Raw genomic sequence first — 26,262 nt, forward strand, 5'->3', positions numbered from 1 at the left:
TTTAGCACTACATGATCCTGCTGCAGCAGAGCTCGAAGCACCGGTGGTTAATATGTAAACTGTAGGAGTGAGGATGAAGATGCCCATAGGAACATTGGCCCCCGATAAGCAAGCCGGACTGCTGAGTCACTGGACACACAAGTGGACAATTTGACTGACCGGCAAATACCACGCATGGCTCTCGAATTATTGTGACAGAAACAGATGCCAGAGTGCTGTTGTGTATTGTATCACCATCATTAAGACTTTTCTACCTCATTCAAGTTTGTTCTGTTTCATTTTTATTGTTAAGATCAAACCCACATTGGCGGATGTTTTGATGGTCTTCCAACAGAGTGAGACTCTGGTTCAAAAGTTTCTGAACAAGTTCTAGACCTCAAACTTTTGGAGGGAAAATCCAAGACTTCACGTCTGCTTTGTTGAAAATGAACAGTCGGTTTGCTTGTGCTGGGAATCAGCTTCTCCATGTGGACCTCCAAATTGATGAGCATGAACCTCGTAGAGGAATTCTGGATCTCCTCAGCAGACTCCGTCCGAATTGGAAGGCAAAGGACATTCATATGAAGGCAAGTGAATGTTTGTGTCTATGGGATTCAATAACGACTGTAAAAGCAACCCAGTTGCTAGAATAAATGTTGGCATTGTGCATTTCTGCAAACCACGCTATCCATTGAATGTCGTTTCATAAATACATTTCATATCCGCCTCATACATCCCATGCAAAAAAACGCACAATGCCACATGGTTAAAGTTGTGAAACGATTGGCAAGGTTTAAGCAACACAACTATTTCGTTAAGGTTAGAAAAAAGACAATGTTTTTTATTTGAAATTCGTAACAAATGTAACAAAAAGTAACTTAACAGTATAACTACTGTAAATAAACAACAACCTTCTTGAGCAGACTTTTGCATGTAACATTACTTAACAACGTTACGTAACTTCACGTAACAAGCGTAAAGTCAATGCTTTACTTTTGGTTTCAAATGGGACACCAGGTTCTTCTTGATAACAATCCTGTTTGATTGACCCGTCCACTAACCCTTGCTGCCCGCCTTAGTGGATTTTGTTAGTTGTTATACTCGTTATTATATAAGATGTAACTTTCCATAAAGGTTGCTCTACGTCACTGCTTTGTGCGTTGCTCGCTGTACTACATAAGACATCCACATTCAACGTATCTTGTGGTTTACCGTAACATACAATGCACAACATACGTACAATGTACACCATTTTTTCCTCGCAACTGGGCCGATAAAAAATGCGTTGTATTCTCATATTATATTATTATATAGTACCATGTATCCATGATTGTATCTTGGTTGGTTGTATGAAGCTTATTCGGATAAGCGTCTGTTCTTTTGACTTGATCACCCCGTATTATACGGATTGAGCTTCACACATTTTTTCCATACCTGAGGGGAACTAATGCTCATCTCTTATGTGCACCACTTTGTAAAGAAAGGTTTGTGGTTCATTATTTGGGGTTATGATGATGACGTTCCAAGTCCGGCAGATCTCTAAATTTTAGACATCTTGAGCAAGTGTTTACACATAGAATGGTTGGGATGCATTATGATAATTTGTTTATATAGTCTAATGATTTTACTCAACCTCGTTATTGTTACAATAGGTTCACTATCAACTTTCACTTTAATGTACTGCATCTGTTCGGATGTGCAGCCCTTAATCCTAAAACAATGAAACTGTATTTGAATTAGTTTTTAAGGGAAACTTATAGATGTGGATTTGTTTTTCACGCATCACAAATAGGTTTCTAATGATAGTCTGCATGCAGAGCAGGTTGGGGTGATGGACAGGTCAATCTTACACAGGACTTAATCCCAAGAGAGCGCACTTTCCATGTGTAACCAAAATTTAACATTAACTTATTTAAATGTATGTAACGTAACAAATGTAATAATTTGAAGACAAACCATTTTTACTAATTCATTTCACTAAACCTACCCAAGTAGTATTGATTCCTTTTTTTTGTTTCAATTTTCAATGCTAACCGCATGTTTATAACAGTTTATAAAATACATTTCCCTCGAAGCGTAATTGAGAATGCATATTAGTAGTATGCCAAAGTCATTTTGTAGGGGACAGGGTTGGACTGTGCAACCCTAATTCTAATTTAGATGTTGAATGTCACATTGATATGTCACATGACAACACAGCACATGTCAGTGTGACATTTGCAAATAGTTTCTGTCTTTCCAATCGTGTTTGTTTAGTATCTTCAGGAAAAAATGCTGCGTGGATGAAAGAGAAGCAAAAAAAAAAAGATGTAGAGATGGTCAAACTTTAAATTCAATATTTTCTCCCTACACTCATTTTCATAAAACATCCAAGTTGTTAAAGTGTAGAATCACAATGAGGTTCTAGTCTTCACAGGGAATATAAAACTCAATTCATGCTGTTTCACCCTTTGTGTTACTGCAATTTAAGCAGTTCCACAGTGCAATTTCCCTCACGGCTGCTTTCGAAAGATCCTTCATAAACCTTTGTGAACTTGTTTTAATATTATCGGAGTAGTATTTTACAAACTGCAGTTTTGACTGAGATTGCTGCAATATAAAACTGAACTTGAGTGCAGAACAGACAGACCATATTGTCTGCATTTTCCAGCCACCCAGAGCACCATATTTTTCCTCTTATTTAAATTGCACAAAAAGGGTCTAATGCTACCTTAATCTCTTTTCGTCAACATTGTTGAGGATATAGTTGTGGTTGTTGTCTTGTTTGAATAAGCTTCACTGTAATCGTCTATTGAAAAAAAAAAAATGTCATTGTACATTGTGAGCAGAGGAACGCTGCAGGTTCAGGCCATGCAGAAAGGCAGATTAAAGTGTAGTGTGAGTTAACAGACTGATTAATAAAAAGTGGCTGCATATATATACAGTGTTCCTATGGTATGATGAACATGGACTGCAGCTTACATTCAATGGATCCCATGTACACCTTCCTGCTGTAAATCGTTAACCACCAAGAGCTCTATTTTCATCTGTCTTCAGCAACGTTTGCCAAAAAGACAAAGCCCAGCTGTTTTAGGACAAAATTTTGCATTTAACACAAATGTAAGTAAATTTGGGGGCATGTCTTTTGCAGGAACCAGTTGGCCAGAAAAATGTTGGCATTTCTGCAAACCACGGATACGAAAAATGTCAATGTGTTTGCATTCGGTCGAGCAAATTACGTCAGACAGTAAGCAATGCACAGAGCAGTGACGTATATGTCCAGTAACCATTGCTGAAAAATACGTGGTATGGAAATTACGTGGTATAATAACAATGATCAATGAAACACAGGACTTTGACCGGTTGTTACGTAACATTGTTCTCGCTTGTTGCATAATGTTACAAATAGAAATGTCCACAAAAGTGCAGTATAGATAGTTATTTAGGCCAGTTACATAGTTATTTTAACACAAACCAGGATCTTTTTTCTAACCTTAACCAAGTAGCTTTCAAGCCTAAAACTAAACAATAATTTGACAACGTTAACCACAACGTTCATTTCTGCAAGCAAGATACAAGGCTGATGTAACGTATGAATGAAACATTCAACTTCTCCTGTGGTTACAGACACGTAGAATACCAACATTTTCTCTGAAGACTTGGTTGCCACAGGCTGGGAAAATCAGATAGTATTGAGAGACAGACTAATACACTGTTGGTTCTGGTCTTTTCATGGGATTTGTTGACAATAAAAACAAATATCGCCATCTATATGCTTTAAAATGGAAAGTCGTGGCAAGGTAACTGGACAACAGAAGTAGACCCTTTTATTATGTCAACCCTGGAAACAGATGTGTAGTGTGTAGTCTGTTCAGAACAGTATAATCCCATTCTGGTCCCATGTGCAAACACGAGGTCCAATCTTTCAGAGAAATAGGGTTTATGTTTGTTTGGTGACAGCACATTTGGTGGGTGACCTCTCAATCTACAGCAGGTCCAGTAGTGTACACAAAAGAGTAGATGTTTCCTTTCAAATCCAATGATGTATTGTGTTCATATGTTTGAATATACAGACTACACAAGGAAGGACATATAGTTCCTCTTACACCTGTGCTTTAAACTGTTTTGTATGCGAGGTTTTTTCAAACTACTTTGTTATATCTTGTGTTTCACCTTTGCTCTCTTTTTACAAACAACAGATACAATTCAAGGCAATTTGAGTGCTTAACATGCACGTTAACATCAAAAGAAATAAAAAACAAAAGGAAAACAAGACAAAAAAACTGAAAGAGACAATGTCAAAAGGGGTTCACACAAAATAAATAATTAAAATGTATTTAAAAGACAAAGAATTATAAATTCAGAGGCAAGTGTTTGCATGGCTTCTTTTAGCACTTGTACTGTATATAAGCAGTTTAGATACACATGCTGTAATGTACATCTCTATATACGTGAGTTTTTGTTTTCAAATGACAATGAGTGATTTATACATCAAATAAAACGCAGTACATCAGAAAAACTTTCACATAAAGGTAATGTGTGCAAATCAGAGACAAAGGGAGTTTGATAACAATGTCCAAGCCAGTGAAAAGTAACCAAGTGGCCCGCCGTCCACTATATAAATGCTTGATCCGATGTCAAGGTGGGCATGTTTGTTCACTTTCCATCTAAATGAAAAACCGCTGTGTGCAGGGCCCATCTGAGGTTCACAGAATGCCATGGAGACTGTGGCAGAGAATGAGAGACTTCGAGAAACCACTGAATGACAACAAATGTCCCATGGTGCCTTTGCAGGCAAACAGTGGTCACTGTGGTATTGTTGTTTACACACACAGGGCAGCACAGGCTGCGCTGGAAGTGTGATCGTTAAAGTCAACAAGTTCAGGCTGCAGTTGTCTACAGCTCTGTGTCTTATTACTGTTGCATGTACCTGTGTCTATGCGTGTTTCATTTTACATCCATTTTTCTATATCATTTTTTTAGACACACAGTCCCTCTATAAGACAAGGCCACAACATTAGCTAAAATGCAGGACCCGTCTTGGTTAATAGTGCAGTAGTGTGAATTTTCTTACAATAAAGTGCAGCAGGAATGAGTCATGAAACCTAGAAGTGAATTAACATTTTTGCACTTCCGGTTCCCTCGCATTGAAGTCGATGTTTTTTTTTAATGGGTTTTTGATTGGATGCCTGAAATAAGGTATGTGGTTAACACAAGCTTAAAAGATTCCAACATTTTCTTCTACGATATAAAATACGTTAGTAAATTCCGCTCTTCAATTTTTAAGCTTTTACGTATCTTTAAAAAGGCGGTTGCTAACAAGTTGTTAAATTAGGCTAAATGTGTTTACTTGCACTCGTGCGGTTTGTGGCCGAATGTTTGCTTTTTACTTCTGGTGATTCCATCCACGCTTCAAAAATCAAAAAAGGGAAAGTTTTGATTTGTAAAGATTATCTTGCTAAAAAAAAGTATCTTAAATATATTATTTTCTGCAATTTTCCAAAATCCAACCAAAAAATGTCGAGGGAACCAGTGCAACACTAACTTCCAAGGTTGGCCTACAAAAATACGTCATCCCTGCAGCACTCCATTAGTCAAAAGACCAAAAACCACCTGACACCTGATAGGACAGGTGAACCTGAGACATTTTGGGAGCACATGGGAGTCAGGGCTCCTTGTTACCCGCTCTGCACAGTTGGTAATCCATCCTTGCATATTATCTTGCTATATATATCATATGTTACAATATTTTCACTGAAACATTACTTTCACCTTGCTCTTTTGGTACATATTTTAATCAATAGATATAACATAAGTATGACATAAACTGTCATGTAACCACGTACATTTAGATGTTTTAATGTTACTTTATACTTCTACTCCATTTCAGTTCAAAGAAAAATAAAAATTCTACGTTTATTTCACTGCCATAGTTACCAGCTACTTTTCAGACATGGATCACACCCATGAAAGGGTGTGATCAGTTTCCGTCTGTCAGGCTAATTGACAGAGTGAGAACAGGTGAGCAGGTGTGGGGCTAACGAGGGACAGGTGAAGCTAATCAGGGCGAGGCAGCAGATCAAAACTGGCGGGAGAACACACAAAGGCAGGAAGTGAAGTGATCGGGAACAAGAGGAGAGGTGAGTGATAAAATAAAACAGGAAACACCAAACATGAATGATTGAATGATTGAAGCAAAAGAAAAACATAAACCTAGGAGCAGGACTGGATTATGACAGTAAATGCTCTCAGTTTCTGTAGTTTACTTTTTGCACAACGCTGATAAACTGTATTTTTCCTCTTTCAACTAATTTAAATTAAATATATTTTTTCAGACATTCACAGAAGGCATCACCAACCAGCTGATTGGCTGCTTCGTGGCTTCTCTCCAGGAGCCCGGTTGTGTTCTGGTGCGTCTGTACGGCAGAATGACGGAGCTCTACGTGAACCGGGACCGCGAGGTGGAGATGTTCCAGGTCTTCCACGCCCACGGGTGTGGTCCACAGATCTACTGCACCTTCCAGAATGGCATCTGCTACGAGTTTGTTCGAGGAACGGTGCTGGATGATAAGCTGCTCCGGCAACCTTCCATCTACAGGTCTCTGCCTGAAACGGCTTTCAGATTTAGATTTATTTCTTTTACAAAGTTGATTTTATCAGAGACAATGTGCTGAGAACATGTTTGTGCTTTTTTGGGAATTTCCTGATTCACTGAAAACTGCAATATGATGATAATCAAAACAAGTCATGCTCACATTATGACTTTTCAAAAATGGTACGAGGATCAGCCTTACCACTAAGTTTGCCTACGAAAATGATTGAGTTTTTGAACAAATAAAGGCAAAATAAATCATACTGTCATTACAGGTTTAAATTTTCAAAATAAAAGCACTCTATGAAATATCTAAATCAAAGGACCCTAAGCAATACATTTGAACCCTCTATACTGTTTGAAATATATATTTCATGTACTTGCTATGAAGATTTCCTTCATTCAACTGACTTTTCTAGTCAAATGCATTAGGTATTATTACATCAATTTATGAAACCAATGTGTAATAATGTATCATAAAATTGCTGATTTTTATCATTTAACAAGACTACTTATTCAAAATGTAAAAGTTTAAATATAATATATAAGTTAAGACATAACTGTTACCACCGTTGCATATAGTATGAAGGCTGCCATACAATGCCATCAATAAAATAGGTAATACATGCTGATAGCTATTATTTCCAGGTCCATTTACTGGTCAAGCTGTTGAAAATGCAACAGGTTTATTGAGAGTAATGTGAAACCTTAACCATTTATGTTTTCTAAGGCAACAGTTGTGTGTGTGTGTTGGGCATCTCCATTGTGCTGATGCAGGTGCTTTTCTTTTTTAATTATTTAAGTCATATTTCATCTTGAGCAATGTTGTTTAGTCATGCCCCCGGGTTCATTCGTCATCCCGGCGATAACAGACCAGCACCATTATTCTCACCACAGGACAGTAGGACACAACACAGCCAGCCAAGGCTGAACAGCCGAGGCCACGATACACATCAATCAACCCTGCTCCGCCTGATAGCCTCTGTGGGGAATACCCAGAAAACTGTATGTCACGGCTAAGATGCCTCGAGATCGAGCACTCAAGTAGTCAAAAGGTCACGAATGCAACAAGGCCCATTTTTTGAGAAGAAGAACAAGATAAGAGCGCTAAATGGAAAGGGAGTTGTGTTTCTACTCTGATAATGGTTGTTTGTGCAATAACAGCGTCGGCCAGGCTCATCTGAGAAAATGTTTTCTCTCCGCAGATTGATCGCAGCAGAGATTGGGATAATCCACTCCATCCAGCCAAACTGTGGTCCGCCTGTTGAACCTCCTCTCTGGACAAAAATGTCCCACTTTCTGACACTGATGCAGAGCAACCCGGCTTCAAAGCGCTGCACAAAGAGGTACAGCCCTTGACAAAATCATCTTATTGTGTGTTTAATATATCTGAAGAGTGCAGAAGTGCCTTAAACTTGCATCGTCTATAATGGCCATCAGTGGGCGTCTCCTCTCAATGCAAAAAGAAGTCTCATTGTATAGAAGTCTATGAGTGAAGGGACTGGATTAATCGTTGTGTTTATCTGCCCTCATATCAATTGAAAACATTGGTATGTCTGGCAAACTGTCTTCATACCAACAGTGCTAAGAATGCATTGTTTCAGAGTCATTAACTGGAAACTTTATCATTGGAAACTGTAGGTTAGCAAGAGTAACTAAGGGAGAACAAAGAGCTGATTACCTCAGTTTAAAACAAATACCTATTGAGCTGCTGCTTGGAGGCTACCTCGGTGGTAAAATATCACAGTGGTAGTTTTTTGCATTCATCCATTCGATAGAAACCAGCAACATTTTCCACATCTTTATCTGTTAGGCAACTGCACTTCCACTGATTCCTTGTAATTTTTTCATATGCCAAATATGTACATTTCTCAAATCTGCCCACAGTGTTCCTCTCCACCCGTACATAACATTGTCTTTCAATTAACTGAACAACAACTTGTACTCAAATGGCACATTCACCTCCCCAACCTTGGGGATAGAGGCCTCTGTGAGCTTTCATTGGTCACAGGGACAAGACGGGGGAGGGGCCTCCGTGGCAGTGACATTGCATTATCTCTGACAGGGGTCACGGGCTGAGAGGTGAGAGGGTCCGTCCAGACACTACAAAGAAACAGACGCTCGTCCACAAGCTTCCTGCAGAGCTCTCCCTTATCTGTCAAACGTTCAACCTTGTTTATGTATGCAGTGGAGGGGTCGGAAGTCCAAGCAAACTGAAGCTGGCAGGCCTAGAGTCTCTGCGTTGCTTTTTAAAAAAACAGTTTCTTCTTTGAGTTTCCATTAAAGTCATCCATTAAAGAAAGGGACGGAGGAGGAGACGTTAATGATAAGGAGTTTAAGCTTTCTGGATTCAGAAAGACAAAAGTCCCACAAAGGTCGAAGTGAACTTCTTTGTCATCAGGAAGACGAGACACAAGCAACTACTCTCTTTTTTATGTCTGTATTTTCTGGTTTGTCCACTCTTTCATTATAAATCCATTCATTTTAGAGCACATCCCTTACTAAGCCCATAAAACACCCAAAGATTTATTTTTGTCATTTTCTGCTTTGCTCCAGGAGGAAACCCTGTGGAACTGAGTTTTGTTTTGTTTTGTTACTACGAGATAGACAGTATCAATTTAAGATAATAATGATTGTACTTTTAGCCATATGATTATGTTGAATGCACTAAAATAACCTTAATTTACCTGGAGCAAGATAAAGAAAAATATTGATTCCGTCCAATCTTTGAATTTGACATTATGTTGGAAATTCAACCAACATAAAAGGAAACACTGCCAGCGTAACGCACATAGAGTGAAATGGAGCCCAGCTTCATTGTTTAACGTCTCAAGAGATTGTGAAGATTTTGGTTTTATTAACATTACATCTTACATTTAACTCCTTTTGCCCTTTTAAACTTCCGTTTCACACACAGCAGACATATAGGAGTATCACTAAATACAACTCCTGATTTGTACAATGGATGACTTTGTATACGATGTGATACAAAAGGTGATGAGTGTATGGATGAATCAGGACATTACTCACTGTAATGGTCATCTACAGAAGCTGCACCACATTCAGAGGCCCAATAGATGGTGCTATATTGTGAGACAATTGTGTGACTGAGGGGCTTGACACAGTCCACTGCCACTCAAACACAGCCGCACAGAGGAACTCAAAATGACCAGGAAAATGTTAATAATTAGGATTTGGATTTGGAGTGATTAAAGGAACTCCATTTGAAAGATCTAACAGATGAGATTTAAGAGGTTAAGTCATGGTTAAAACCTGTGTGTGTGTGTTAGTCTGTTTGCATATATGCGGGTCTCTTGAATGTGCAACTGCATGAATGATATCACACACACACACAGACACACACACAGAAGCAGAGACAGAGGAGACCAAGAATGAAAAAAAAAAAAGTGATTTTAAACAGGCATCAGAGAAACTTTTGTATTTGAGAATGTATGAGTGCTGGTATGAATGTGATCTTCAGAGGAAATGGTAAAAGAAAGGCAGAGAGAGAGAGCAGGAAGTGGCTGCACCTGCAGAGGAGGTCTTCAGCTCTCAAGCCACCCGCTGTGCAAAGAGAGAGACAGATACAGAGAAGAAGAGAGAGAGAGAGAGAGAGAGAGAGAGCGAAAGAGGCTGCAGCAGCTGCAAGGTTCGGAGAGGGAGTGCACAGTAGAAGTCAGAGATGGGAGAGAAAAGAGAGAAAGGCAATGGAAGGCAAGAGTGCAACCTCTTCTTCTCCCAAAGGCCCCCTGCTACGTCTCCCGTTTGCACTCCCGCGAATCGCATAAAACTGCAAAAAGGAAAGAAAAAAAAAGAAAGAAAGAAAAAAATCAGTGCTCGGCTGGTGTTTGAAATCATATGTAAATAAGGCACATTGATAATGAAGCGCCAGAGGAGGAAATTCCACTAATTACCTTACAGAGAGTTGACAAGGAGCAGGAGGCAAATGTACTTGACAAACTGTTTTCCATGAAAAGGACAGAAAAGAGAGAGGAAAAGATCTGATGGCAAGACGAAAGGTTTCCATTTAAAGTCAATGAAAGTCTTTCATTTAGCTTTTGACTCCCGAGTAATCGCAGGTTTTCTATGGTAAAAGTCAGTTTGTTAAGTTAAAGCCATGGATGGGTTGAAAAGGAATCAGGGTGATTCACCATTCAGATGTGTTTTTTAATTCATATTAGAGAGGCGATAGATAAATTATGCATGTCAGAGGGGGTCGTTTTTAAGTTAGAGAAAGATCTCATAGGCGAGGAGATGTGAATCAAACACTCCTCACAGCTATTTTGTTGGCCGAGATTTTCCGAAATTGCTATTTGGAAAGTAGTTTACAGCATTTGCAGTATTTAAGTAGAATAAGATATTAAAAAGGTCCAAACTCAAGCAGATATTTTAAAAAGAATATACATGTGTTTTTGCGTATTTTTCTGCAGGAACAATGATTAATAGATCTCAAGGTGTTTGTATTCAATCAATCCATTGATCTGTCTATCCCCTGTAGGAAGGAGAACTGAATGAATGAGGGATACAAAAATGACTTGTGTTGTTGAGGATGTGTAGGTGGAGTTGAATTAGGCAGCAGAGCCTCTGTGTCATGACTATAAACAAGGCCCCGCTCTTCTGCTTTTATTGTGCGTTCCTAACAGGCCTCACTAAATTATGTCTACAAGTGTGTATAATACCGGAGCATCTGTTTGTTCCCCAAGGAATAAATAGGTAGTGTTTAAACTACACTGTTTAAACTACCCTCTTATCGTGACCTGACGACTGAAAAGGAAACACGGAAATTAATTCGGAGACGGATGCTTGCGCAGCATTTCTTCCAGGTGCATTTTTGCACTGACGACCAAGGACATTACTGCCATCTTTGATAGATCGAGCAATCAATGGAGTGAAAACAAGGCATGTGACCTCTCAATGAGGCACGTCGAACTGCTTTAGTTTACAAACATGTTGCTCCGAGAAGAAAAGTGTGGAATTTGGGACAAAGTTGGTTTTACATAGATGTACTCCCCCGAACAATTGCGTCATGAAAGCATTTCTTTCCCTTCATTTGTACAAGTTCATTTCAGATGATTTTCCCTCAGCTGCTCTACACTTTCCTTAGATATTATATCAAATGTTCAAAAACTCCATTAACTCATGAGGATTTCTGAAGATCAATATTTTAAGATTCAAGAATTGCATGAAGTCTGTGTTTCTCAATGCTTGGCAACGCTCTGAAACAGCATTTACAGTACACAACAGGACACTAACACACTGCTGAAAGCCAGACAATTCAAATTATTTTAGAGTGAACAATTCTTAAAGGCAGGTGAGTCACCATGTGTGAGGGGAAATTCCGGGTTGGATTAAGCCTTTACAATAACATTTGAAGAAGAAAAGGACATAATAGTACCACTTTACAATGAGGCATGCTTTAATTGTTAAGAATGTACTTTTCTCAACAGCTTTTAGAGCAAAATATAATATGTTTGACGTGTGACTGTCAAACAAAACACATGATCATCTTATATGCTATTATTTGACATATTGCTAAGGGTTGAACTACCCAAAAGGTAGTTCAAATTAGCTCCAGTTCATCCAACTATAACAGCAAAGTATTACTTCCACATTAATGCATCAGTAGTATTACAATAACATAATATTTAACAACGTAATAAGGGGTATGTTATTTTACTTTTGACACCTATAGTACAGTCTGCTGATAATACTTCTGTACCTTTACAGTCAAAAATGTGAAAAACCTCTTTCACCACTGTCAATGTGTGAAAGTCAATACTTCACAGTGCAATAAGCCACTGGGGTTGCAGGTAGATATGCAAAGAAGCAAAGGGTGTTCACAAAAACATTTATTTAAATTAAATGTGGAACTAAACTGCCCTTTTAGTTAAACCCTATAGTGGATGTTTGTAAAGTTGTACCAACAAAGCTGACCATATTGGATATTTGCTCAATAATGATGACACCTGTCTTATGATAACAAAAGTCATGTGAATGTTTTTCCTAAATGAAAGTCACTGGTGGCGTATTTGTCAGCTGCAGTGATCCAAACTAAAAGCTGAAGCTCTTGTCTTTTTTGCAGCCTTTTGTAGATACATCATCACACACACTGGCAAAGTTGGTATTCACGAATGTTGAACTGGACCGACAATGTGCCCAAATGCCTACGAAGCAAAGACACCCACGCTTTCATGAAACATTCCTCGCAGACAATCTTGCCTTGCCTCTTGCGAAGAAAAAGGAAAAAAAGTAATTTCATTGATTTTGCCTTTTACAGTCCCATGACTCTACAAGAGGTGCCCAGCTTTGAGACTTTGTCAGTTGAAATGGAGTCATTGAAGAGACACCTCTCGCAGATTGACTCGCCGACTGTCCTCTGCCACAACGACCTTCTGACAAAAAACATCATCTACAACCACAAAGAGGGTGAGCAACAGCAGTGCACATCACTGGCACTGAAAACATGGTGCATATTATACTGAGCTAGTAAGCTAGTGTGGCAGACCATCAATCAGAGGCAATAAAGGAAACTGAATACTGTTAAGAATATTTGACTGAATTATGCTAAACTTTAATTGTAGCTCTGCGATTGAAGGGTCGCAGTCTGTTACTGAGGCTAATGTTAATAATGATGAAGGTGTTTCTTTTCATCGGGTTGAAATAATGCAGCTCACAGAGTATTCATACCTCGTCCCTCTATTTTGCATAGAGAGGTGAACCTTTGCACCAATTTATTCAATGTCTTACCTTATTTGTCGTATCCTTTTACCGGGATTTAATTCATCTCGCATATTTTACAAGGATGCCCAGGGTGGCTCTCCGTCAAATGAGACTCCTTGTTCCTTTGACTCCCACAAGGTTCTGTACTTGAATAAAAGGAAGGAGAGTTGTCAGATACACAACCATACCTAAGATGTGTTCTTCATGTTGTCCTGGTAACCGCTGCTTCTTTCTTTCCCCTCTCCTCCTCCATCAGGAATGGTGAAATTCATTGACTACGAGTACGCCGATTACAACTACCAGGCCTTCGATATTGGCAATCACTTCAATGAATTTGCTGGTAGGTCTGTGTTGTGATGAAAAGGAGTTCAATTTGCCTCCAAATCTGTTTCATTGCCAGAACATATCAGATTGCCTCATGTGGGATATTGAGTGAAGTATAATTTGGATATACAGTAAGTGGTGTGGAGAATCATTGTCCAGTTTGTCCTGTCTCTTCGACTACGATATCATTTTATCGTTCTGCCATTATGTTCCATGAAACCGTCCCTCTTCTGATGCTGCCAAGACAAATTGCTATATTCAGTGTGTGTTCTGCATGGTGATTAAAAGTGTCTTTGATGGACCAGCTGTGTCACAGCAAAGGGTTCATTTGAACGTTTGTGGAACAGTCATCAATTTATCACTTTTAAGATAGTTTTGATGAAGCATATCATGTCAGCTTTCATGAGAGCACCTGTCAACTGCGCAAACTTGGTCCAATCCTTAAATTATGATGAGGTTAAATTGTGGCTCGAGTGACCCAAATGTCAAGCACAAAAAGGCAAACAATCGTTTGTATGTTTTTTTAGTGAAAGCACATGAATCCCTTTTTTTGTTCCTGTTGATAATGAGAGCAACATCTAAACTGCAGTCAACTATCGAAACTGCAAAAGCAATTTTCCCTTATTTGCACCATACAGATCCCTTAAAGCAGGGGTCTCAAACTCATTTCCACTCCGGGCCACATCAGCATTATAGTTGCCCACAAAGGGCCGGTTGTAAATGTAACTACTCCTAACATATTGGTAAATAACTGTCTCTGCATTTGATTATTGTTTATTCAAGTGTAAAAATATTGTACATGCAGTTATATAAATGTAAAAATATATTTAAGCACATTTCTGTTATTATAACTTAAATCCTTTTAATTTAGGGTTAAGAAACCTACATTACTCTATCAAAGATCAAACTATTAAAGAAAATATCAAAGACAAATATCAAACACAAGTTATTACAATAACTTTGTTCAAAGCTTAAAATCCTTTCAAGGGTGCGTTTGCACAATCCCACATGAAGTATTTCATGTGTTGTAAAGCCACGTTTAAAGTAGTCTTCAATGTACTCAATACATTTCCATGTCAAATGTACAGTAACCAGCCAAAGAGCTGCTTCTGTGATTAAGTATCTCATCATTTTGACTTTCCATCTCATAATTATGACTTTCTATCACAGTTATGACTTTCTATCTCATAACTTCGACTTTCTATCTCATAATTTCTCATGACAGACTTCTCAGAATTTCGACATAACTTTTTGTTATGTCTAACTTTTACATTTTTTTTTTAATTTAAATTTTTTTTTTTTGCTGGCGGATTCGCGGGCCACATAAAATGACGTGGCGGGCCTTGAGTTTGAGACCCCTCCCTTAAAGACTTTCAAATCAGTTTTCAAACTGAAAATGTTGTATGTGTCATCCAATTTCCATGCATCCTTCTTTCTGGTATGCAGTGATGGTGGATATATTCATCAGGGCCTTTACTTAAGTAAAAGTAGCAGAATTGGCATTTTTCACAATTATCTGACATTTTTAAATCAACGGATTATTTGCAAAACAAAACCATCTCAAAATAACTGATCATGAGAATAATCATTAGTTGGAGTATCCCTTTCTGCCAGAACTGGCACAATGACAATCACGTCCAGAGAATTTTTGACTATTCATTTGCACCATATCAACCTCACAAAGATGTAAACATCAGTGTTCAACTGAAAGTGCTGTCGTCCAGTTCCCCTGCTTCTTTGTTGTAACTCAATATATGTTTAATTGCTCAAATAATTGGAACATTTTATGTGGACCTCACTAGTTTTGACTCAAGAGTTGAGCTGATGCAGTCTGTGGCAAATCATCAAAACTGTCAGTTAGTTTAGGCATTGTATTGAATTGTAACACTGACAGTAGTTCCACCAGTATGTGCATATGTGTGTTTTGTTTTTTGAGGTGTGAATGATGTGAACTACAGCCTCTACCCGAGCCTGGAGCTGCAGAGGGACTGGCTGAAGGCCTATCTGGAGAGTTACAAGCACAGCACAGGACATGAGGTCACTGTTACAGAGGCAGAAGTTACGCAGCTCTACATTCAAGTCTGCAAATTCTCGCTGGTAAGTGTCTGCTCCCACCGATCTTGTTGAAATGTTGAAATATGTCATTATGTAGAGCCTCAACACTTTGGAAACTCTTTGGAAAGTGACAAATCTCTAAACAGTTATTTCCTTTTTTAAGTTCTGCTCTTCAAATATCTCAATATTATGAGATCAGTGTGTGCGTTTCAACAATATCCATATGTGTGCAGACCTCTGAAATGACAGGGCGGCAACACCTCACCATCACATTTTAACAATTTACTTTTCCAGCTCCCAGAAAGAAAGAAAAAATCCCAAACCACGGCTGACCCACCACTGTTCAAAGTTTGATGGACTCCATCTGAGTTGATTAGAAACTGCCGCAGGGAAAAATGAAAGACAGCAGCCAAAATTATTTTTCTTATGACCACAATTTTCATTCTTTGGTGGCTCAAGTGGTGCTGGACTATCTGCCTAAAAGTGCTTTCATAGCTCAACACAATATGCAGAATTGTCCTGACCAATTTTGAGGTGGTGTGAATGTCTCTTGAAATAGCCCAGAAATGATGAGGAAGCATTTTACTCTTTTTTTAAATAAGTCGTGCCTCGGCCAAAATAACAGAGAGGGAGAAGTGAGAGGCGGGGAAAGAAATGAAGCCTGGGATGGAGTGAGAGAGGCGATAACATCAGGTTGATTGAAATCAGATTTTCTATGACAAACCGAGGAGGACTCTTGACTCGAGGGAAGTGGGAGAAATTGATCACTGACGCTTAACAAGCCAAGTTTCCAACTGGACTCGTTTTGCCGAGCCGTGTGTCAACATGAGGAATACTCAGCCTGATAACTGAGAAAATCACAGGGTCTATTCTCTATAATTTCAAGGAATTGAGCTGAAACTTCTCCGTTTAGAAATATACACAAAAGAGGCATTTTACCGACTAAATGTTGTGTTTATGTACAATACTTCACTGAATTAAATTTCCTCCTGAGAGCCATTTATTACTGGTTTTCCTTTGTCACGGGACAAAAAAACAAAAACAGCTAAATACTCCAAACATCAAACATATCCAATAGTTCCCTAATGATATTAAAAAAAGGTTTTACATTTTTTTAAATTTTGTTTTACGAAAACGATAAGTGCCACAATTTTGATAATTGATTAATTGCATAGTAAAGCAGAAATGCCAACGATTTTCTCATTCCAGCTCCTTGAATATTTTCTATTATAGTAATTAAAATGATTTTGGGTTTCAAGACACCGTCTTGGGTTCTGGGAAATTGGGAAATTGTCACTATTTTCTGACAATTTAAAAATCAAATGATTCAACAAGAAAAAATATTTTTGGAATATTTGTTTAATGAAATCAGTCGTTATTCACATCCATTTTCCATCGGAAGTTGTGTCCCCTCAATTTTCGACTATTTATTTGCACAGTACAGATTTCCCTAAGGTTGTATTGTTTCTCATTACATCTGTTAAAACCAGATTATATAGTTGATAAGGTGTAACATGCTTTGGAAAGATTCCATCAACTGTAATGATCATCAATTCAGTCTGATTCCTTTTAATATTTTTATGTTTTTTTTGTATTCCCTTTTTTATGGAATGTAACTTTTGTATTACTTTCACTTCTCTTGGTAATTGCTTGGAATAATCAGACTACATTGAATTCCCACTATAGTTAAGGCTCATCAAATGACAATACAGATGAATAGTCAAACCCAAGGAATCCAGTCCCTGGCCAGTTGCCAAAGCTCTGCGGTGTGAAGCTGCTTCTTTCGAATCTTAATCCGTGGCAAACTGTGCCAAGACGCCGTGGGGTCTTTGCGACTCGCCTCCTCCACAGGGATCCCCCGTGATGTCGTGGCTAAAGCCTGTGATGTCACTCTGCCCACACTCTCCCATCTCCGTTTTTCTCAATGGCTGCCTCTTACCGACGGTCTCTGCATAGTGTTAGACTAATGCTCTCTTAATGGAGAGCAGTTATTAATCATAATGGAAACACGCTCAATCTCTCTCCAACTCGAGACAGAGATTAGAGATGAACATCTGCCAGAGAGAGGGAAAAAAAACAGGGATAACCGCACATTGCTCTTCAAGTATTTCATTCCACCCTTTATTTGATTATCAAATAAAAATGTGATTATATCACTGGGCCGCAGAACAGAGGCCTGTCTGGATCTTATTAGGACTTGCTATTAGTGGTCCTACCATGAAGATTTACAATATGGGTGGAGAACAACAGGAATTTATGGAGGCATGGAAGTCTGCGAGCTTAAGTGAGCAAAGCCATTAAGGAGGGAACCATTCAATACAGAGGTTTGTCATTCTGACTTAGCAGCGTGCCGCTGGCATGCAGCAGCAGTTATGGGAGCAGTTATAACACGACAACTGGAGGTCACTGAAGTGTGTTTTTACAGTTCTGCTCTGTGGCACAAGGAAATGTAGCAAAACATCAAAGAAAAACAAAGTTGTTGAAACCATACAGCAACAGTTATATTTGATTTAGAACAATCTGCACTACTTATTTTCACAATGGTGTAAATACCGCAAACATAATCCAGAGTTATACACGTTTGAAACACAGTACAGACCTAACGGTGTATCATGGACTATATCTGCATGCAGTTAACAAGTCTGTCATTCATTTGGCTAATATTCAGTCCATCAGCCAGCGTTTGCCATGCTGAAGACGCTGACATCTGACCCCACCGTGACCTGCAGGAGGGCAAGAAGAAGTGTGCTTTGGAAGCTTTAATTGGATCATCAAAAGGGTGCAGGAGAATTGCAGACCAGTCACACATTCTTGCTGCTATTCCTTTACAGACAACATCAATAATTGTACTGAACATGCAAACGCATCACATTGGGTTCTATAATGTTATGGCTCTAGTGCTAATAACACACACACGCACACACGTGTGTTTTTATTGCTCTAAGTAATGTAAATGTAATGATTTACGTAATGGGGATATGCATTTTGTCCTCATAAGGAAGGCGAGTCCCCACTGTGTAAACAGATTCATGCCACAACAACACAAGTAAAACATGACTACAAACACACACATACATTCCTACACTACCCACAGTGGACCACCAAGCTGCTCCAACCAAGTGTGGACCTCTCTTTCCGGTCATTTCAATAAAACAAAAATAGAACAAGAATTATTTTTTACTTTTAAGGTCTTTTCACAGAATTTTACTCCAAATGTGTTTTATATTTTAAAAAATTGCAAAAGAGGGGAACTGCAATTATAGGTACAGATCACGTACCCATCACACACACACACACACACACACACACACACACACACACACACACACACACACACACTATAGTGCATTAATTTAATGATTTGGTAATACTTCAACTGCTTTATTCAGCAATTTTGACAAGAATAAAATCATGACCACTGTTATGGATTATCCTAAGCAAGTCATGTATTTTCATTTCATAGTGCAATGCTTTGAAAACTAGTCAGTAATAAATGGTGTTAAGCATGAAAACATCTAGTGTGTTCCTTTCAAGTTGTTTTTCTTTCTCTTCCACCAGGCATCAAACTTCTTCTGGGGTCTCTGGGCCATCCTGCAATCACGGGTTTCCTTGATTGACTTTGACTTCCTAAGGTTTGTATTTTTGACGAATGCGGCTCAAAGGTCACATGGAGTAGAAGGAACAAGCCTTTTCCATGTGGTTACTTTTTACCCACAGTTGCAGGAGTGTGCCTGGTTGTCACTTTGTGTAAACATTGTTTTCGGTTCCTTAAGTGCTGTGGTTGTTGTACATCAAACACTGCACAATATAGACATTATAAAATTGTTAATATTGAAATCAACGTCCTCCTAACATGAAGCAACTGTTTAATGTAGAAACACATAAAACCACAAAGAAAATGACGACCTGAGTGCAATTTTACTTAACAGCATTATACATCACTTAAATATTCACAAATGGATCAAAATATATCCTGTGCATTGAATTGAAGCACTCCCTGTTTTATTGCAATGATTAAACAAACAGGTTCTTCTTAAGATTGCCTGACAAAGAAATTACAGTAAAGAGCTGGGAACTTGAGTCCAAGTGGAAGTATTTTATTTTTTTCCCCACCAGTGTTTTCAGACTGTGTATCTAGAATCGAGCATAAAACAGGCAGGACGAGCGCACTTCTTGTTGTCACTTCTTAAAGCAGACAAACCATATTTACACGTGAAATTCTCTGCCTTTCTTCACTTTTAAACCACAAATCAAGAAATTGGAAAGGTTCAGCTTTCATACAGACTTTCTAAAGAAATCCAAACAAATTTATTTTATGTTTAAATGTATTAGGATCCAGGAGACATTCCTCAGTACCAGCAACCAGACAATAAAGTTCAGGAAGGCGAAATGTTTCCCTTCTCCCCCACTTTTTCCTCCCTTCTCTTCGTGCCCCACAACCGCCGCAGTTGTGATCGTGATCCTAATCACTATTGACATACGGCACCCTCCCCTCTGTGTGGCTTTCTCCGCTCGCTTGCTAGATCAGCGACAGGGCCCCCGCCTCATTTCGATCTGGACCTTAGAGGAAATGTGATCCAGAGGGGTGCCGAGGCACAGAGGCACTATTGTTCCCATGCCGTCGGTCCTCCCTTACATATACGTCTCTCATCCCTGGCTGGGCCACATGCGCCTGCTAGACGTCTGCTCCTCTAAGCCGCCAGCTAAGGTTGTCCTAAAGTGCATGGTGAGGGTCAGGTTACCTTTCTTTAACTGGAGGGTTAGACTTAAATGAGCTCAGAGTAACGATGGGGAAACAGGTTTGAAGGCATCACTACCCGGTCAACCTCTGTCTCCCAATAAACACATTCACACACCCGCACACACTCATACATCCTAATTCCCTCTGCCAACTACTTTCAGAGTTCTTAATCAGTCATGATGTAAAGAAAGAAACAATGTGGATGGCAACTGTCAAGTTTGACCTCACTTTCATCTTTTCATTGAAATACATTGACAGTGAGCACCACAGTAATAACATTATGAGACTGTCCTTGTTTAAATACCATGAAACATTTACATTTAATAGCAAAGCATTAAGTAAGTTAGTAAACGGGTTAGCTTCTCTGAGCGTTTTTTTCTCTCTCTTCAATATGAAATGGCGATTTAAATGGTGTAAAAACCCAAGAGAAAAATGCCAAGGAGGAGTTAAGTAAATGGCATTGCACAAAGGTAATAGAAAGAAGCTTTGGGAAATATTGGGACTGGCTAGTGTTAGCATGTCGTAACTTGCTCGCTTGTTAGCGGTTAGCTTGCCATCCCAACAAGTAGTCAGGTGTCTGGTGTGACCAGGCCATAAGTGTACGAAGCATCTTATATTTCAACACCGGAGATCTTCTTATAATAGTCAATGTTAACTTCCTTAAAGGTGCAATATATGTGGAAGTGTAGCACCACCGGTTTCCTCTCAGTTAGCCAACGTGATAGATAATCTGAAGCTTGTCTAGTTGGACAACCAGTAACTCTCATTGTAACTCTATGGAAACATCTGAAAATAATATCAATCAACACCCCCTTCAATTAAAGATATTATTATTATTTACATTATCATTATTCTATTATTTTAGCAAGATGAGCGGCTTGAATTTGAATCTGCCCAAAATGCTCTGCATATTTCTTGACTGGGAAAGAGGCAGAAACAAGGCACGGAGAACACAAATAAGACCCCCAAATCACCAAGAAGCCGATTCGCGCAGGACTTATATTACTATCACTTGATTTCTGTCTTTGGAGAAATATGTTTAGTAATTTGCGGTGACATTTTTTACTTGACAAATTAAGGACATGGTATATTTGCAGACAACCTCCGCAAGTAGAGGTTCCCAGGTATTACTAGTCCTGTGCGAATAGGGCTTTAATGATCTTTCCAGAACTTCAATCGAATTGTTGAAGAAGTCCACCAATTTTCTTTTTTGCTATCTTAAACAAGATGAACCACTAAACAAAGTAGCTGTCTCTTTAGGCGCTCAACTCTATTTAGCTAGCCGCTAACTTTGTCTGTCCACCATTTGGTTCTAGGCTGTTGGTGTAAAGTGAATGTATGAAAGCATAAGTGCTGAAAAGCAGGGTTAAGAGATAAGTCTGTGCAGGTTAATTACTGCAAGACCTTGTTTGCATTAAATGTACAGTAGTAATTTTATTTAATTCAAAATAGAATGATGAAAGCCTTAACTTACTTGACATGACCACAACCTTACCCTCATCTTCACCACGCAGTTCTATTTCCCTTAACTCAAAAGAGAACACACAATGCGTTGCTGCTATAAGCTTTTGTGATAAACAAGTTCTTTTTGAGGCAAGAAATAGGAAGTTAAGAGTCAAACCCTGAAAGTGTGTGTGTGTGTGTGTCTTTCCTTCCACTGTTATCCCCCTGAGCCAAATCTCTGCAGACTTCCCAACTAGTGACGGGCGTCGCCCAGGCCTTGTGCTTTAACCAGGGCCAGATGTACATGTGACAATAGGGAGCCACAACGGCAATGCAAACCCGCCCTCCCTCTACCGTCCATGTTTACTTTCCTTATATGATTTTATTCATGTGTTGAAAGTCTGCGAGTCAGCGGTTTAGATTTGTGGATGTGTTGGCAAGGTGAGCCGTTATTTGACAAAGACATTATTATGAGGAAATGAACGAGAAGGAGGCCCACTGTTTGGAATAGCCTGACTGCAGAATTGTGCACAAAAGCACATTGTGAAATAGAATACCTGCTTTTGGAGGGAGTTCATTTCCCCTACTTTTGCTAAATAGGAAAACATCTCAGATTCATCTCTGATGATGATAAATGTTAAGCACGCTAGTTTGAGGTGTCGGCCATGATAAAATAATGATGAATGGGATCACCTGTGAAGGTTGCTGTTCTTTTAAAATGGGTACACTCAAATATATTTCGGCTTATGAAGGGTGTGAGCGAAACCGGTAATTCGATTAACAGAAGAGAAGTGCCATGACCAGTGATTTATTTTGTTTTACTTTTTTTTGACAAGCTGAAATTTAAGCTCTTTTCACTTTTTAATTGAACAAACTGAATGTTCATAACATTTTTTTATTTACTAAGTGGTTTAATTTTTTTTCACCTTTTTAGTGTGAAAGTAGAACTAGTGTCAGAATACTTAATGTGTGAGGCACATTCATTGATAATACCAAAAAGTTTGATGGTATAGCGTAACAGCCACCATATTCTTTTTTTCACTTTGAAAAGCAGAAGCAAATATTTTACACGTTACAACCAAGTTTTGCCTTCATCCAATCAGGTTTAGGTCTCGTGTTGCCATCTGAGTCAATCATCCACAGTAGCATATGGTGTATTAAAAATCTGTCCAGAGAAAATGTCTTTTGAGTGTTGCCAAACCACAATGAGAGAATAGAAAATGGTGTGCTGGCTCTTATTTTTTCTTTTCCCCCAATTTTTTTTAATCTACTACTTTTCATTGGCAAAGTTTAGACGTATGCTGTACAACCTATCAACAAGCTAAAGCTGTGTGTTCTTTGTCTAAAGGTGACCCACAAGTGAAGCAAAGAAACTCAAAGAAAGAAACAACTCGAAGAAAAATTGCAAAGAGCAAACAACAGAAGTCAGACTCTGACACAATAATTAGGGAGCAGTTTTACCCAGAGACACAGGTGAAGAACAGAGTGATGGAATACAAGTAACTAAAAGGCATGTGTCTGAATTATGTTTTTGTCTCACCGTGCAATAAAAGGGAGAAAACTGATTCGACATTGAGGAGTTCAGTGAAAGCACTGATTAAAGGACAAACTCCTCTCTGTGCCTTCATTTTCTGTGCTTTTGAAACTTCACTTAATTTCAAAGGGTATAGTATAATGGCCAAGGGCAACGGCTTACTCAGACATCAGATTTATTGAAGCGTTCGATAATAAACCACTTTTCTCGCAGTTAAGTTCCGAGGCTTTGGCACAGCTTTCAGACTCAGTGCTTTATTGAATAGAGACTTGATGCTATATTGTTATGCAAGTTTTGCAAACAAAAAACATAGTTACCACCTTGAGCTTTAAGCAGAGCATGAGGTGGGACCTGGAGTGAACACTGGACAAACAGATTATGCACTTCAACTTCAACAGACAAGTCTACATCTTTTAAGAAAAATGCCATTTTTTGATTTAAACATTTCAGAGGATGCACACTGATGACGAGAGGATGCAGTAACAAGATGTGATTCACATCATGAGATATGGGTATATATCAGAATCCTATAAATAGCACTTCAAGTATGTTCTAGCTTAGTGAATGAAAAGCTCCGGAGGTCAAAAGCCAGATATGTCAAAGAAAAGTTCAGGTAGTTTAAATATATGTAACAAACAAATACAGACTAAATATTCCATTACTGTGAATGTTATTACTACATAAACTACATTTACTTTTTAACATTGTAATATTAATCATATTTCTAAAGTGTATTGAGATGCCTGCGATGATGCACTTTAAATGAGCGCTCTCTGAATCTTACATATAAGGATCAGTTCACTCATCTTAGTGAATAACAACCAGTAAAAAGCATAGAACATCTTCTGTGGTCCTGAAGGAGCTTTTGTCAAGTCTGAGAAAATAACCCTGATGATGTCATAATGATGTCATCTCAACTTAAGATTCCAAGATTTCTTGAATCTTCTTGAGAAAAATGTTACAATCTTGAGATGTTGAGTTGAGACGTTAATCAGGCAGCGAGGGTCAAAAATAACATGCTACCAAGTTGCATTTTGGAAATTCAGCATTGTTGGAGTTGGACCCAAACTCGAGACTAAAAGTCAGGGTATGTCGGTCTCTGCTTCTTTGATTATGACCATTATTTTATTTTTTATCTCTGTCCTATAATTTAAGGAAAGTTCAATACTATATGGCAAAAAAGCCATCCTACTGTAATAAAATGCAAATCTGCTGAGGAGAGACTTACATTCAATGCAAGCAACTTTAAAGTGCTGGTTGTTTGGACTAAGGTTGTTACAGAAAACTGCCCTTTAAAAGGAGATTTATATATTTGTTCATTTATTTAGCACAGAGAAGAAAGAGACCGGAAAGATAAGACAAACAACACAGGAAGATTAGAGTATATGCAACAATAGTGCTGGGTCACATTTGAAGCCTTGTGAAAATGCACCATAAACATCCAAGGACAGTGAACAGATTTTACATTATTTACTAAGAGCTTTGTAGGAAAATATTGTATTCTCTGATTATTTTTTTTTTCTATGCTCTGCTCTCCTCCCAGATATGCCATGGCACGACTCAACTACTACTTTAAGAAGAAAGAGGAATATTTTGGATTGACAATGAGCTAAAAACTGAGCTTCATTTACCAGCATATTGTAGCATTGCCCTGCTGTGAGACCAGGAAGAGTTACCGAAGTCCTTCTTGGTGATACACTTTGTAAATCCACTGAAATGAAGGCTTATAATGAAATGTGCTCCCCATTGTTTGTTATTTCAGGCTGTAGTTTGAGACAATATGTTTTGCTATCATTGTGATTTTTAAAATATTTGTTTTACCACAGTCTGTTTTCCGATAAGCCTTTTTGGCACGTTGTGATAAAGGTCGTGCCAGAAACACATTAATTGTTCCCACATTTATCAGAGTCGCATTCAGCCACAAAAACTGAGCCTGATCATAAAACCCATGAGGGTTATTTGCATGCTTATTCAGTGTGAACCACAGTTCTGATGGAAAACAAGTCTCAACTTATTTACTGTACCCAGGAGTGCATAACTGGACATTTGTATCTCTGGGGTTATTGTTGGAAAGATGCTTTTTACCTACTTTACAGGATGTATACCGATCATATACTGTAAATTTGAAAATGTATTGTGAATTAATTTACATTTTAAGTGCTATAACAGCATGTAAATACAGTGTTAAACAGTATTATCTTCTGAATTATGTGTGTGGACTAATATGCAGTACAACTTATGTTACAACTTGGTCCTAGATTTAGTAGGACAGCCGTTTGTCCTAATTAAAAAACGGTTAAAGCTCCGAGACATTTTTACCGTGAAAAGCATAATAATGACTTAATACTGCAGCTGCGTTTTGTTTTGTAGTTCTCTGAAAAGCTACTTTTTACACTAGCCTACAACTATGGGGGCATGTATGATCTGCCCACTCAGAGGCCTTTTTTTCTTTCATTAACTAAATATGCAAGTTTCAAATTTCCAGTTAATTCAACGTAACTCAAATTACTTTGTCTTTGCAGACCACTTCAGAAATCATAAACATGGGTTCACCTGACTAAGTACTTAGACGTGTTGAATTAATACTGCTGAGAGTTCACTTAACTTGTCAAATATAATTTATTAATAGCATATTAGCAGACTTACGAGTCTCCATTGTTTTACTATTCCATGCCATTGACGTACCTCCATTGAGACCCTTAAAGCGAGTTGTCCCTCAAGGTTAGCGGTTTGAACCCCAGCTCTGACTGTCCTCATGTTGAAGTGTCCTTGAGCAAACCATTGAACCGCTCCCAGAATACGCAGGTCAAATTGCATATATGTACCTGTGTGTGTATGAGTTTTTCGTAGTTTGAAGAAAACTACGAGGATGGAAAGTTGCTTTGTGTTTTTAAT

At 38.5% G+C, this 26,262-nt stretch overlaps 1 protein-coding gene across 1 annotated transcript; it reads left to right on the forward strand.

The window, feature by feature from the left end:
* The first annotated feature begins 425 nt into the window (after positions 1 to 425).
* On the forward strand, positions 426 to 24,980 carry LOC116388856 (ethanolamine kinase 1). The gene is made up of 8 exons (XM_031857131.1): positions 426 to 566; positions 6,294 to 6,556; positions 7,756 to 7,896; positions 12,828 to 12,976; positions 13,527 to 13,610; positions 15,531 to 15,691; positions 19,208 to 19,281; positions 24,911 to 24,980. The coding sequence occupies exons 1-8, from the start codon at positions 426 to 428 to the stop codon at positions 24,978 to 24,980; spliced, it is 1,083 nt and encodes a 360-aa protein (XP_031712991.1).
* The last annotated feature ends 1,282 nt before the right edge of the window (positions 24,981 to 26,262 follow it).

Source organism: Anarrhichthys ocellatus, unplaced genomic scaffold (genome assembly GCF_004355925.1).
Source record: "Anarrhichthys ocellatus isolate YVR2014 unplaced genomic scaffold, GSC_Weel_1.0 scaffold2, whole genome shotgun sequence".
NCBI lineage: Eukaryota > Metazoa > Chordata > Actinopteri > Perciformes > Anarhichadidae > Anarrhichthys > Anarrhichthys ocellatus.